This window comes from Bombus fervidus, chromosome 12 (assembly GCF_041682495.2).
Source record: "Bombus fervidus isolate BK054 chromosome 12, iyBomFerv1, whole genome shotgun sequence".
Classification (NCBI taxonomy): domain Eukaryota; kingdom Metazoa; phylum Arthropoda; class Insecta; order Hymenoptera; family Apidae; genus Bombus; species Bombus fervidus.
The window spans coordinates 378,094-394,709 of record NC_091528.1 but is presented as its reverse complement, the minus strand read 5'-3'; the positions used below and the strand labels follow the sequence as shown (position 1 = coordinate 394,709).

Genomic DNA, 16,616 nt, shown 5'->3' with positions numbered 1-16,616 from the left:
TGTTTGCGCGATTAATTTTGCTTCTTTTTCACAAGAATCAGTAGGATACAGAGCTTCCAAGAGACGAAGAAGCTACGAAAACCTTCTTTAAAATTTTGTACGGAACAAATATTTGCATGTTGCTCGCGTTTGTTGAGCTCATGTAGCCACTGAAAAATTTAGATCTAGCGTGGAACAATAGGCAGATGGTATCAAGAAAACGAGTAACGTGAGAAAATGTAGTACGAGGTCGAAAGTCGAGAGGTAGACGATGTTAGATGAAAGGACAAAGGGCGAGGAGTTAAAGTAGAGGAGTAGAAAAACAAAGATGCTAAAAAGTTTGAAGATAGTAGAGCCTGGGCGGAAGATTTAAACAACTCGTTCCTTTACCCTTCTTCCATTCGACTTTATTCACGAATCAATTAATATTTCGCCAATTTAACGAGTATCTTATGAAGATGGAACGATACCAAACTCGTACCTTGGATTTTGTTTCAAAAAGTAAGAAGAAAAGCTCGTATTTGTCTCCAAGCTGCGTAATATATCAATTTCGGAGGAAGCTTTGCACTATATACAAGGTTTCTCAAATTTTTAGATCGTGCTCTACAACCTACAATACAAGTCCGCAAAGTACGTGTTTCAGACGGATTAACTATATATATAACTATATATATATATATATATATATATATATATAAGAAAAGAAGAGGTAGAAGAAGAATTTTCTTGTTGAATCGTTTGGAATTGAATTGCAGTGTCTACGCCCGGAGAAAAAACGTATAAGCGAGCGTCAAGACAGTTTAACCTCCAATTGCAGCCTTTACCATGGAACAGAGCTGTATCAAATGCTTCATAGTCTTGGAGTGCTTTACGGACAAAGATGAGCCGGAAAGAGCGGAAAGCAAGTAAGGTAGAGCCAGCAACACGGCTGGAGGAAGTGGCGAAATGCCAAGCGATATATCGTCGTGAACAGCGTCGTTTTTTCGAATAAAGCCATCTTATAATATCTTCTTGATATTCTTGTTAAAGAGAAAAGAATAGGCAGGCGATCGCCTTTGCCATCCAATTCCTTTCCTTGACCGCCTAGCATTTTAACGTGGTTGTTTCTATAGGTAGATTCACCGATAAATTACGCTCAGAATTAATATCACTGGCTTTGGTTTATGTCTTATTTTCCTTTCGTTCTGGACTTTAGACGATGATTTTTAGCGACTTCTTCTAGGCTAATTTAGTGGATTTGTTTGCACGAATGGCGCGTAACAAATTGTGAAACCAAAAGGATTACTCTTCATTCGGTTTAGTAGTAAGTAAGTACGTGCGATACCAAATTCTCGGTTGGTTAACGTCTTCGTTCTATTCCTTCTTGAAAATGTAATAAGTTTATTCTATATCGTACAAGTCAAGGTTTAACCAAAAAGGAATCGAAAAGCGTAGCACATACATATTTGGAAGTTCCAATTTTGCCTTTCTCTCGAAGGAAGCGGTTGCTGTGTCGTCGTCCACTAATAACTGCATCGATCAACGATGAACGGTAACTTCTTCCACAGTCTGTGTACTCTTACGATAGACGACACTCTGCTATTTTTATCCCGTCTACCTTTTAAGATCGGGTCAAGTCAACGTGCAAAACATTTATTAACCCCTGAGTATTTTCTAACTAATAACCAGGCCGGGAGCATCGTTTCCCCAGACATCGATATAACCGGACTTAAGTCTTTCCAAAACATTTCCTTTTCCAGCATCTGTTTAATTCTACTCGATCGTTATTTTTTAAGATATCTTTTCAAAACGATTTTAACTGAAACTGATCGCGAAAATTCTAACGAACCCAACATTTTAAACACACTTACGAAAGACAGGGATTTATTCGACTCGACTCGACCATTAAATCCCTTGATTCTTAAGTTGAGCTTTGCTGAATTTCCACTTATAGCTCTCGGCAAGCGTGATGGAGTATTTTCATCGCAATACTTGGACGAGCGTGAACCTTAAAGTTGTTATTTTTTTATAAGGTTATACTAAACGCTTAAAGATGCGTTTGCGTAACATCGTAAAAAATGAACCTGTAGTAAATCGTTTTTAATTAAATCATACGTCTATAAATCTTAGCCCGCTCGCTTTCTCTCTCTAAATTTCGTTTCGAATATTTCAACGATTTAAAATCATGAGCGTGTTTATCGTTAACTCGCAGAAATAACAAAACGCTTAATCGTAAACATGAAAACAAAGCTTTGGATAGAAAAAAGTAAATTAAAACTTACAACGAGATTTATTCCATTCGCTACTTTGTTCTACGAGTAATTTGTTCAGAAATTGCCTTCTTGCTTTAGATTACAATTATTTTAGACGATGTAACATTTCTATTGTCGAACGAGGAAAATAAATTCGAGAATAGACGCAACGTGAACGCAGTTGCATATTTTCAGCTACATTCGATTCATTTCGTATGCAAGACGAATCTTCAATGGAGCTTGAATCATTTAATATCTGTGCCATGCGTCACGTATACTATTGGCAGTGCATTTCATATTGCAACATATGTGATGTATATTCCCAAAGGATTAATCAAGAAGCCGGAAGGAACGTTAGCGTATTTCACTCGATATTCCGTGTAAGTATATATATATGTACATTCGATAGATCTGTGGCTTAATAATTCCGCATACATCGGAGATGCAAGCTCGGTAACTTTATCTTTTTTTGCGATATACAACGCCTCGTATATTCATAATATTCATAATTTCTGGTCCAACTCGTATACGATAATATAATAATTCGTTGAGTGAGTAGAACGATTGGAGACGCACTGTTCGTTTAATGTCGTTAATTTCTTTATTGATGATTACGTGATTGTATTCCACTGTCAAAAATGACAATGACAAAGTGGAAAATTTATCACGAGATTTATAGACGGCGAACCAGATGAAACGTTGAAACTTGGCTCGACGAATGAATATTTTTTCCATTATTATCGTCAAGTTATCGATTACGGCAATTCTTCTGAAATTTTAATTATCGTAGCAGCGATCGAACGTTACTTTATAGTAATTTCACTAGTTATCCTGCATAATAATTACGTACTCGGCAACGGTACACAAATAGTTTGCAGAATGGTTTCCGACATCGTCGGCAGGTGTTAGACCTATCGTTAATTAATAATATCTAGAAATGGACCCTGTAGAGTCATTGATTTATCTACGTCTATTGTCACGGGGAAGGATCAATGGGACCGATCTACCAATCGGTGAACTGGGTTATACGCAGTGCGCCTATATTGCGGTACTGCGATATCTGTAATCTCATGCTCTCGAATTTATATGAGAAACTGCAGGACGATTCAATTGCGTTGTTTATGTACCGCTGTTATATATGCCCAAATAACTGTCGAAATGCAATCAAAACCTACATTTCCAACGAAATGTAGATGACGATAGCACACTTTCATGCTCTCGCTGCAACCATCGCGATGACTATTGGTGACGTGGCCGTTATTGTAACGTTCATCTACCTACAATATTTTACATGACCTGCGGTAACAAACCGCAAACAACGCTCCGGGAGCTTATGATCTTTGCTGAAAGACGAAGCATCGTCGTGTGTCTATGTGTTTATGAAGTCGATCAGAAAGCATACAGCATACGTACTATATACAGAACAATAAGTTAATCAGCCTGTTAGCATCGTCAAAGCCGTTTCAAAAAGTAACAACACTATCTCTACTCCCTATAGAAATACAATCATATATCTTTATAGATCCAAATACAGATCGCTACAAGCGTTCCGATTAAAAGTTATTTTCCCTAAAAGTAAATTGAAATTTTATTGGTTTCCTATTAGAAAAAAGAGCAACGATGCAAGCTCCTTTTTGTTTGTTTTTAATATCTGCTCAAATAGCAAACTAATTTATTTGAAGACTACTGTAGGGAGAGCAGTGAAATAAGGCAGGAGGAAATATCGAGCTCTGTAACAGAACACCTTTATTCAAGTGAACAGACTGATCTTTCCATCGCTGGTACATACACGCGCATTTCGATGAAAATCTACGGCGCAATGCTGCGTCGATTGCTTCAACAGCTTTGTTGAATCGTCGCGTCGTGACGTCGATCGTCGGAGTAACAAAGTATGCGCATAGATGCGCCGCCTGGTCTCTGAACGCTATCGCAATTTGTTCGCGCTATCTTCGTCCAATTCTTTTTCATTGCCCTTTCATATCTTTGAGTAGAAAACGGACCAAGTTACATCGAAAACATAATTCTTGACTCGATTATCTTTCAAAAGAAACTTTCAGACCCTGTCGTAACGTCGTTTCTTTCGTTCGCGTTCAAAACGAAACAACACAACAGATGTTTCGATTGCTTTCCATTATCGCTAGCTATATCACAGCGCAATCTGGCTTTAATTACTCGATAGTCATCCGCGAAGTAAACGTTCCCTTGATTTTTATTTTCCCTTATTAATCCGACAAACATGATTTTCGCATCGTATCGAAATAACGACCTCGATATCAAGAAAAGTAATTCGCTGAGGAAATAAACTCGAACTCGAACGAATTCGTACGGAATACTACCGATATATATATGTATACATAAGTCACATCGCCTTGCAACTTTAGAGTTCTAAATCTACATATGTATATACATTTTTTAATTCTCGATACGACATCAAATTCAATTCACACGAGTTCATACGAATCGATTGCTCGATACGTCGAATATTCAAACGTCGTTTCGTCGCTCCTCGAGACGGACAGATACTAGGATTTAATATTTATCTATACACTGAATTCGTCCTACTCCTACATACATGATCATTGAAAGCGTTAATTTTTTGTAATAAAATCGATAAAGTAGATAAAATCGAAATAGAATGTACGCGGAAAGGGAGCAACGGAGATAAATTTTTTCAATTGTATCGATTACCTATCGAAATTCATTAACATTGAAACGTAATTCAATTGGAAACTAGTGGAACAAGTATACGTAAAAAATATGTATGTACATAGGATGGTGTAGGCACTTTAGATTGAAACATTGGTTGCGGTACGCGCAAGCTTTCCCTTCCGTCGAACAATGTGCTCATTCGCAAGATACGATAGAAAATAGTACGAACGATATCGAATCGGAACAATACAATACACTTGTGCGATTGTTAAATTGGGTCAAGGGGGATTGCATGGCGTACTTGATTTTCGATCTGCATAAAGCGTTCTAAGGTTTCTCTATCAAGGCAGCTGAACTGATTACGTTATGCGAAGTCATCTCTTCTAGGTTACTATCAGAATATAAACGGTGAAACATTTCGCGCAACGAATCGTCAAATTTTTTGAATAACGTCGCGCTAAACTTGAACGAAATGAATATGTAACAAGAAAATACGATACATTACGGAATGTCGTGATATCTTCCAGACAAACTTTGTCGGGTATAAAACTATAAGCGTAAATAAGAAAAATATCGTGAAGGTTAACTTTGTTGTTTTAAGTGGGCTCATATATTTTTTAATACATTAATCGGTGCATTTCGAGATTCTCTATAAAAAATTATTGATCTACTTATGTCGACGAACTATTATTTTACCGGATATTCTAACTTTTATCTTGTAAAACTTATCGCATGAAAGATGTGGAAAGACGCGAGGCACCACTTTTGTATTTGTTCTCCTTGCCTTTCATACGTTAAGTTTTGCGAAATAAAAGTTAGAATATCTGATAAACTAACAATTTTTATATAAATAGATAATAGATATATTTTTATATAAATAGATCAACAGTTTTTAATAGAGAATTTTGAGCTGCATCGATTAATATGTATTAAAAAATATATGACTGCACTTAAAAAAAACAAAGTTATCCTTCACATGATCTTCACGCGCACACCTACTGTAAAACTAATAACATCAGAATATGCCATTCAACTTTTATCTGAAACATTTTTCGATATAATTAGTAATATCGAAAATATTTCAGTTTAAACTCTTAGGTGACTCATCCTGTATACATTAGGTAATGTTAGGTAGATGTATATTCACAAATTTAAAGTTTAAGAAACAATAGATATAAAACTTCAAGATCTCCATAGTTTAAAAGATGAAATGATTTTGTGAAAATCGAGCGCGATCGAATTAGGTTTTAATCATACGAAAAATGTCGAGAGGAGGCAACAAGATAGATTTAGCCGGCGATTCAGCAGCGTATCTAGTCTTCTACTTCGTTTGCTGCTCGTGCTTTCGAGTGCTCGATAAAATAGTCGAGTATAAAAACGCTATCTGCTAACGCTTCGTTAGACACCTTCGACAATATAAACCAAAAGATGTTTTTATGTGACTGTCTATCGATAGTCTAATGATAATCTAATGATAATACGAATCTCTTCCTTATTAAAAATATGCTTGCACGGATTTTTCTATTTCACGGATTTAAAAGAATCTATAATAACTGTAATGTTCTCGATTACGGAGTAAACGGAGAGCTTTGGGATAACTTTTATATTATACGGAAGTAGTAACAGACTTTTTCATCGATATAAAAAAAGTATAAATCGACGCGAATAATATCACAAGCCAACAAAAGTATATCGAGCGCGATAAATAACAAGGCAAAACTGTAGCACGAGACAAATTCTATTAGAAACGTTATACCCCATAAAAGTTTTGTATGCCATGGTAGATGGTTCCTGTTCCTCTCAGCGGAACCGACACATCTTCAAACTTTATTTTTGTCGACATTGACTAGGCGTGAAAATTTATGGCTGTATCAAAGATCCTAACTTCGGCGTCCGTGAAACGTGAAACTTTGCGCTACTTTGTAGTGAGCCCTAAGCGAAAAGCGGCCATGGAAAATAAAAAAAGAGACAAAAAGATAAAATTTTCTAGTTGAAGAGAAAGATTCGGAAAAAGTATGTATTCCGATATTAAAATGACATAGTTTCTGCGATGACCCTTCAATAAATTAAAAACTGAACTTTGTTTCATAAGAACAACTACTACGCGTTTCTCTTTATCATCGAACCATTAATCCTGCCATAAAGTATTTTTTCTATTTTCATTTTTCAACATGTTACGCAATAAATCTTTGTTTCAAAATATTAATCGTCTATCATTGGTTTCTGATCGAAATGCAATCAACGTTCTGTTTTATTCGCATACTATGTTTATACTATATTAAGCGGATGTTATTAACAATCAAAGCTGATTGATACTAGGATCAAGAACAGACCTAAATACTAATTTCATTTAGTATTTAAAATTTTTAATAGCGAAACGTTCATCTAATCAATGATTCGATAATTGATTAGTCATTAATACAATCGACGATTAAATATCCACGATAATCGTTTGTTACAACTAGGTCACATTGATGGAACATAAGATTAATTAAAAATTGCATTATTGTATATATTTGCGTGGAATATTGACCAATACTGTATGGCAATACACATTCAAAAGATTCGTAACTGGTTTACGATGTTAGAAAGCGAAAGAAATTAAATGTCAAATAGTTTACGAAGTAAATTTCCACAGAGAATATTTATAAAGAAGTTGCTATATATTTGACTTTATATAGATTATTTGTCAAATGTATGTACATATGTATACATAATTATATATTATTAATATGAATATATTAACCTCTCAGAGAATATCTTGAGTTACATACATTTGTACTTTTAGGTAATAGTTCTTTTTTGATCGAAACACGATCATTTTTCGCGTACATTTTTCTTAGATGTTTTTATTTTTAGCAGTCTTAATAAAGCAGGGAAGCTGTGAGCAAAAATTACGCGGGCAAAGGAAATACTATCACGGCATCAGCTTAAATTGAGAAATCTTGTTTTTCTCGTGAGAAGAATAAAATTGGTCATGCAATGTTGCTCTTACAGGAAGTTACAGACACCGACGCGTCTGGCAGATAATTAAAAGCGCTCAAACTTGATTATAAATGTTATAGCCGTAAAATTTTGCGATTAATCGTTTTGTATATTCCGCGATATATTTGTGATAACCGGGTTTCGGTGGAAAAAATTTACTACATGGTACAAATTGACTGCGTAGTTTTCAGAAAAAGACCTGGCTGTTGCTGTATATAGCGGTCATTGGATCTGCAGAATTTTAATTGAAAAATTAATTATTTCGTTACCGACACAATGAAAATGGACACGCGGCAGACGTAAAAATATACGGTAAGGAAATAAGGAAAGAAATTCGAAGTTTCAATTATAGCAGGCGACGTTCAGTTTATCTTTCGAGTGAAGAATGAGAAAAGCAAATGTAATTGATATTCTTCGTCACACGTTGGACACGTTCTACAAGATAATAAATATTCATCGTGTTAGATGAAAGAAAATTCGATTGTTGGAGGCCGATGATATCGGCGGTTAACTGTATATTAGCAACAGACAAACGACTTGAAATAGTAGGTATAATGTGTGCGCGTTCAAGAGATTGATTTACATAGAATATCCTACGTATATATCCGAGAACATGTAGATGCAATCCTCTTAACCTTGTACTTTGTATTCGATGCGTTTGTATTATAGATGCTCGATTATATGTCTAATTCCAATTTCACTCACCCTTCGTAATTCACATCGTTATGTTCGTCATTTTGAAAAATTGAATATTCGCAATTATACCGATGACAAAGTTGTTAAAACTAAAATCAGGTTCATAGTTATATAAAATGTGGATAGAACGCTTGAAGTTGCAATTCATTGTATAGTTGCGTTATTCAAGGAAAAGATCTTGATGAATAAGTGATTAATTGTGCATAATTATGCCACTCTGATTTTAGACATCTTTATCTGCTACAAACACGTATTAATACACATAATAAGAGCTATATCTATTGCGTAAAACTAGGCATTTCATTTCTGCGGTCTTCTTCGATTTTCAGAATAGGTTTAAATTTATTATATTAACGTTATCTTTCGCGGTGGATTTATTCATAGGATGAAAAAATGTACTCTTCGAATTTTATTAAATATGATTGTATCGTGATATCATTATCCTAAATTAACAAAAATCTGAAGTGCATTAAGTATAACGTTATTAATTTAAAAGAAAAGCGAATAGAAAAATAGTATAAAGTGCAAATATCTAAAAAATTTATTAATTTATCGACTCAAAAAATAATAGGCGGTAATTATAATTGCAGAATAAATTCAACGAAGGAAGTAATTTAATTTGCAGGCTCGGCGATCGAAAAATTATGCGAGTGCGCCACAGAAGACAGTTTAGCTGACCGAGGGTCTGTTGTCAGAGCTGCAAGATGCCTTCTTGGTTCTGTAACCAAGGTCCTCCTTCTGGCTGACATCGTTGTGGTCAAACAACTTCTTCTTGCAAAGAAGAAAGTGGCTCGTAGTCTTGGCCGTCTCGAAAGTGTTTCAAACTTTACCGAATTTGTGAAGGCGTTTAGCCAGTTCGGGGCGGAGATGGTGGAATTAGCACACTTAACAGGTGATCGTCAAGTAAGTAATTAACTTGATCGTATCTTTATACGATGCATAAATTATATCTGATTAATATCTGTGTTAGAAAAGTGTTTCTAATTTTGCTATCGCGTTTGCTTCCATCGGATAGTGTTTCATGGAATGGATACGATAAGAATTCTTCTTCTTTGTTTTGTTATCAATAAATGCTTGAAGGCTCGTTTAAGGATGTGTAATATTCCTAAGTTAGTCACGTTAAATAGGACGCACGAGTATGAGATAGGACGACATTGATCGTTACTACATTAATCCTTATTTGCTTCGTTTACCGTGAATCATGTTCTTGACAGTTTCATAATTAGTATTCCGAGAATATCTTTCGCTACTTTCTGTATCTCTCGGCCATTCTAAGGTGTCGAATTGCCAATAAATTATCTATTATATTTATTATATTATATATATACATACATTTGCTTATATCGATTAAATTTAAAAATTTTAATTTCCGGCACATGTTTTTTTTAAATTACAATAATAGCGAAATTCTGTAACGAATCTCGTTCTTTACGTTACATTCATATCTATCATCCTATCATGATCATACTGTGAATCATGATCCTATATGATAAGTTTATTGATAGATGGATCTGTTTACAGTGCTTGAAACAGGAAACGATGGTTATTTAACGTGAACTTAATACAGTAATGTGATATAACTAAGACAACTAAATTGATAATTCATAACTCACAACTAACAATTAACAACTCGTAACAACTCGGCAACTAGTGATTAATCTCAACTCTCCTTCGACTCAACCCTCTCCACTCAACTCTCTCTACTCAACTGACGACTCCCAACTAACTCCTCGCAACTAAACTCTCAATTAACAACTGACGATTAATCGTCTTTTCATACCCCCATCACGTACATATTCCGAAACCGTCCACGATCATGGTCACGTACGCCTTCTTTCGAGTAACTATTTGACTGAGGGATCGAAGATATATTGATGGGCCGCTTGGCCCATTCAAGTTTTCCAACCCTTTCGGCTTGTCGGCACTTAGGCTTTCTCGCAACATTGTACATATTTCGTCGGGTCTTTTTTAGACACTCTTTCCACGATACTACAACATGATCGTAATAGGATCGTACCAATAATTGTTATTAAATGAGACATTCGTTAATTAGATGTTATAAAGTCACGTTAATTATATGAACAACGTTCACGATGTTACGGATATACGAAGTAAATAGCAACACGTGGAACAGGAATGAATGGACGGAACGTTTCAAAATTTCAGAATGACTTGAAAGACGAGAGACGAAGGGCACAGATGGCTGCGGCTCGCCAAGTTTTGGAGAGAAGCACTATGATGTTGCTCACGTCTAGTAAAACTTGCTTAAGGCATCCGGAATGTCCATCTGCCAGAGAAAACAGAGACACCGTTTTCTGCCAGATGCGAAGAGCCATGGACTTGATACATTACGTGGTCAAAGACGGAGTATTGGATTGCAGTGAATCGCAGTCTTATTCCAATTCCCAGGTAAACAATTAGTTAATATACAATTATTTTTATCAAGAAAGGTATACATATTTAGATGGAAATACGTTCGTATAAAGATCGTACAGATTTGTAAAAATAAACACACAGCAAGGTCAAGGTTCGTTGTATGCATATATGATACAGATTCGCGCTAATACGGTTTCGACAAAGATTTGTTGCACTGCGATTATATATTCATGAAATTTTGACGCCACGAAACCACGAATGTTGTTATACCTCATCGCCTATAGACGTAAATATACATTTAATGTAACAACATGCGACGACGTAGATAGAAACATTTATAATGAAATACATTCGAAAGTTTGGAACGAATCCAAAGAGCTTTCGTTTGCCAAATTGTGACTCATGTTTAACACATAATATATGATCGAGTAAAACTTTGGAGACCTTGACTAACTTTGGCCATCTTACAGTATGCGATAAAACAACGAAATAATTATTATTTTCGTCAGAAATTGTAAGAACCGAAGTAGTGATGGTCATGCTTAAATTTCTCTCGTAAGTAGAAGAAATCTGTACAAAGTCGGACAGAGGAGTCTCTTCTTAAGGTCGTCGCGTATTTAAATTCATTTCTGAAGAAGAAGAAGAAGAAGAAGAAGAAGAAAAAGAAGTTTTTGTTCATTTTAAGGAAGTATTAGCTAATGCAGAAATTTGGAATAATATCTTAAATTTTAAATAGAAATCTTAAATATTACTTTTTTTTTTAATGACATTTCAAAGAAATCTTTTTTACCAAAATACAAATCACTATCGGCAACTTCGTATATTTCGTAATACAGGAATGTTTCCCCAATACGTTCGTATTCAGAATATAGGATTCGATAAAATAGGAGAAAGTTACAAACGTTCCGAAATTCACGTATGATCCGATATATCGGCACCATCGACGAATCGGCGGACATGCTCTTGCATGAACAGTCGAGGCATTTTCGAAATTTAAGGAACATCTTCAGTATGGAATTAATGCGGTGAATTAACAGCGATGCGAATTGATATCGTACCACACATAAGAACCGTGCATAGCAAACAACGCCGAAGTGGATATCGTAAACGACGTTGCGGTACATTCTTCAGCACGTGCCAAATTGCAGGTAGCGCATTAATTTCAATTTCTCGCCAGTTATCTATGGGAGACGAGCCAAATCTTCTCATCCCTATTGGGACAATAAAACAATAGGGAATTGTTTCGTCAAGGGTTAAATCCCTTCTTCATTTTAATCATCTTGTTTTCTGCTATTAAGCTGATAGTAAATACGACAACCCTTGACCACAGAAAATACGATGAACATTATTTTATATAGGAGAAACAAACGATAAGAGAAACCTTTTCTGTATATAAAAATAATAAAGTCACACGAATGACTCCAAACACATATCTCGCGCAATAACGGTAGAGCTATATTAGCGTAGTTTACCAAAACCTGCTGATTCCGAAAAAGGTGTTAAAGCATCAACCAACTGTATATGAGGGTTTGTATATATAGTTGTTATACATATATTAATGTATAAGAGGGTTTACCTAAAACTTTTATCATTCTTCATCGAAAATACGATAAAATTCCAATTTTACCGCGTATAATGTGTTAACGTATTTCGAGCGTCTTCCCGCTGAAAGAAAGTGCATGATATTCGTAAAAGAGCTAAGTAGAGGATGGATGAAAGCTTAAAGTATCAGCGAAAAATGTATAACATCCAGATTGACCGATAATCGAGAAGCTTTGAAAAGAAATGCGGATGGAGGTGCTCGGTCACGTTCAAGGATCTCGTGCGAGTAATTGCTATCTAGAAGAATGCATAGTTAATCGACGCCATCGGGATATTGCATAGTCGAATGCTCTCTATCCTTGCTTAAGTGCAATCGGTTCAACTACACGTATCTATGCTGACCTTAGGGCAAGAGTATATTTAGGTATGGCGTGCCATTAAAGCTTCGCATGATATCTTGCTACTACATAGCAACAGCAAGTACATATATACGGGCCATACTCCTGTGTAAATATAGCAACTGTTTGTTACATGCGCAATTAAACTCGAAGCGTATTTTTTCTTTTTTTTAACGCTTTTCTAAAAGCAACATTCGCGAACGTATGAATAAAAAATAAACATAAATACCGTAATAATAAAATTAATCGAACGCCGCGTTATTTGTATCGTATTAATCTACATTTACATACTCGCGTAGCAATTGTTTATTGAAAGAAGTGTTGAATATTAAGAATAATAAAACAGACTGAAAACTTTCGAACGATAGCGTACGTCGAAGATTGAAATATCGTTAACGTAAGTCCAGAGACGGAAAATAGTATGTATATTACTAGAAGAACAGAGAGAATCTTTTACTAAGTCGATGACTGATTCCAGAGTCCACAGCAGGAGGATTGGGACAGTAGCACGGCATTCTCCGCGTTGAAACACTTCGAGAGACTCGTTGAAACCACAAGAATGACTCTCCTAGGACCAGGCTGTCGAGAGACCCTCACCGCCGCGTTAGATACCGTTATTGAGAGAACGCAGGATTTCACTGATAGCGCATACACGAGCCACGAGCACAGAGAAAACATCCTTCTGCTTTGCGATAGAGCGCAACTCGAACTCAACACGCTCCTGCGAATCGGCAACAGTATGGTAAGGGTCAATTTTTTTAACAGATCTTTTGTTAAAAGTTTAATACCAATTGTAAGTCTCTTTGATCTATCTCCGCCTAAAAGTACAAGGAAAAAATGATTCCATGGTCGTGAATTTGCTAGAGAGAAAAAAGTTTAATACAGAAAGTTCATATAATACGGGATTAATTCATTCCCGTGGAAGAATATTCCGTAAAATGACTGACATTCCGCTATAAATCTGAATGAAAGATCATGCTAAACTGAACCACAGTTACGAGAGTCCACCACCGGTGAATAGGTACGGGGGAGCATGTGAGCGATTCCCTCTTTAAAAAGAAATAGAAGGTACATTTCTTTTTGTCGCTGACTGTGAGAAATATCGCGACGCATATTCTCATAAAATTAGTAATTGCTTTAAACACATACCGTCCATCTTTAGGATACGTTAAATGAAATATTTTATGTTCGCTTACATTCTATCGATCATACAAATTAAAGAAAGGAATACTCTACCGCTGAAGGTATCAAGACACTTCGATGGTGGATTTGTAGTAATGATGTTTGAATTTGATTAAAATCGCGAATACGTCCAAAGAGACAATTTCTTTTGCTAAAATCATAATTCTACGTATACCAAAGGAGTAAAAAAATAGTAAAACTATTATTACTATTATTATCTGGTATTAGAATTACGAAGGTGGCGGTGGTTCTCCAAGTTCTGAGATGGAGCAAGCTGTCTTGGGAGTATTACGTACCACCAGGGATCTTCGCCAGCAGCTATGCACGACCACGATGGAACAAGCGGCCGATCTTGGACAGGTAACTAAAGCGGGTCAGGAACTTGTTTCAACGATCAGGAACGTCGCTTTGGCCAATGACAGATATCTTCTTCAAGAAAGCAACGAAAAATTTCGCGAGTACATTGAACACATTCTCGAAGTAAGTATTCGATTCTGACGTCAAGATCGAATATTTCATTGAAAAAATTTTCGTACTTTAGATTTCGAATCCTTTCGCTTTTCTACAGTTTTCTTTAGAAAATTTGTTCTTTTACGATCTTGAGATCAAATACTAAACAAAAAATGAAAGGTGTTTGAAGATCAGCTAATCGGTAAATCTTGTTTAATCTTCATCATCAGCAGTGTCTTTTTCTGAAATGCCGTCGAAATCTAAACGATATCATTAGCAATCGATAATTCACGTTTTCGAACATATCGATTAATAGGTGTGCAAAATGCTGAGACACGTTGCGCTCTCGGAATCGTTGCAAGTTTCAGCCAAGTTTACCGAAATTAACCTGAGAATATACGGTCCCCAAGTGGTGACAGCGGCATATACTTTAGCGAGACATCCTACCAGTAAAATCGCTAAGGAAAACCTAGAAGGTAGATTACTCTTAACATATTAATCGCTAGTATTCCGCTCAGGAATTTCCACTCCACTCTTTGTTTTTCAGTAACAATACGTATATTTAGAAACTCTTCCTTGAATTCAAAGCCATTTTCGTTTCTCTAGAATCTCTAGGACATGGAGAAAAATACTGGATTTCATTCCGATACATGTTTCAGTGTTTGCCGACATGTGGCAATGGCTTATGACTGACGTGACCACCGTGGCGAAAGACGTACTCGAATTGAATCAAAACCGACCTGAAAAACAAGTTTACATGTCCTTACCACGACCTGGAGTAAGTTAATTTGTTCATATTATGGTTTAGAATCGTTGACTCGATATAGTTTATTATTATTATTATTATTTAATATTCTTTGAATATCTATAATCTCGAATTTGCATCCGACAAGATTAATATCTTTGTTTACTTCAGAAACACGGTACAACGAGCAAACCACTGAAACCGGTAAAATTGGACAGCGAGGAGCAGGCTAAGATCGCAAAGGCAGGTCTGGAGATGAAGCTGATCACTTCGGAGATGGATGCGGAAACAGAGAAATGGCAGGAAAGTGGAAGCGCCCTGGAAGAGAACAACGACATCGTGAAACGCGCGAAGAATATGTCCTCGATGGCGTTCTCGATGTACCAGTTCACCAGAGGTGAAGGGGCGTTGAAAACCACCCAAGATCTATTCACCCAAGCTGAGTATTTCGCCGAGGAGGCGAACAGATTGTACAAGGTTGTGAGACAATTCAGCTATCAGGTATGTATCAGTTACTAAGGCAGCGTAGATTCAGAGCAAAAATGATACACATTTTTTAATTGGTCTGATGTTCAGATGTTATGTATATACGTGTACGAGTACAGAAAACGCCTATACGTACACGTATACACGTACATCACTCTTACTTTATAATCATACTCTTTTATCATTGTTTATTATTATTATTATTATTATTATTACTATTGTTATTATTATTGTTATTACTATTGTTATTATTATTATTTTTTATCATTACTGTTTACTATTATCATTATTGTTATTATTCTCATGATCATCATCATTATTATTATTACGGATTCTATACTGGACTTGATTCCGAGTTTTTTGATCCTTGCTATATTGGAAATATTTTTACTTCGATTTCGCTAATTGAGTTTCATTTTTACGTAATTGCTACGCTAGAGCTACGTCGAATCCAGACGAATTCCTTTTCTTGTTTCACGGTGTATCATACGTTTGTATAAGTATTCCTTTTGTGTCTGATCGATATTTTCAAGAATAAATAATATTTTAATCGATGGGAAAAATATAACGTACGGAGTAGTGTTAGAAATGGATTGGGGGTAGCTCGGCCGCGAATTATTAGCATTAGACATGTTCGAATTAACACGTTTGCTGCCCTTTCAACCCTCCTAGCTAGGCCGAATATATATAGTTACCCAAAACCATTTTGATCTTTCTATATTTTCTTGAAACAAAAGTCAACAAAAACGCTAACCTTGTAATATATATTCTTGTATTATGAAACCCTTTTTTGACCCTCGCTCTTTGAATGCCTCCATCCAGGTAACTCTTTCTCTCTTTACTTTAGACCCTTGTTGGGCTAATAGAGATCACGTTCGCCTTGTACAGATCGTTCTC

The 16,616-nt window shown here is 35.8% G+C and overlaps 1 protein-coding gene across 4 annotated transcripts in view; it reads left to right on the top strand.

Annotated features, from left to right (window-relative positions):
- The window catches only part of Alpha-catr (alpha-catenin related), a 63,441-nt gene that overhangs the window by 39,579 nt on the left and 7,246 nt on the right, over window positions 1–16,616 (top strand). For all 4 annotated transcript variants that reach the window (XM_072014385.1, XM_072014382.1, XM_072014384.1 and 1 more), the window contains 7 exons: window positions 9,166–9,443; window positions 10,707–10,949; window positions 13,335–13,598; window positions 14,267–14,518; window positions 14,805–14,964; window positions 15,148–15,266; window positions 15,405–15,734. In XM_072014385.1, the coding sequence (XP_071870486.1) occupies window positions 9,166–9,443; window positions 10,707–10,949; window positions 13,335–13,598; window positions 14,267–14,518; window positions 14,805–14,964; window positions 15,148–15,266; window positions 15,405–15,734 (1,646 nt within the window). The remainder of the gene's footprint in view (window positions 1–9,165; window positions 9,444–10,706; window positions 10,950–13,334; window positions 13,599–14,266; window positions 14,519–14,804; window positions 14,965–15,147; window positions 15,267–15,404; window positions 15,735–16,616) is intronic.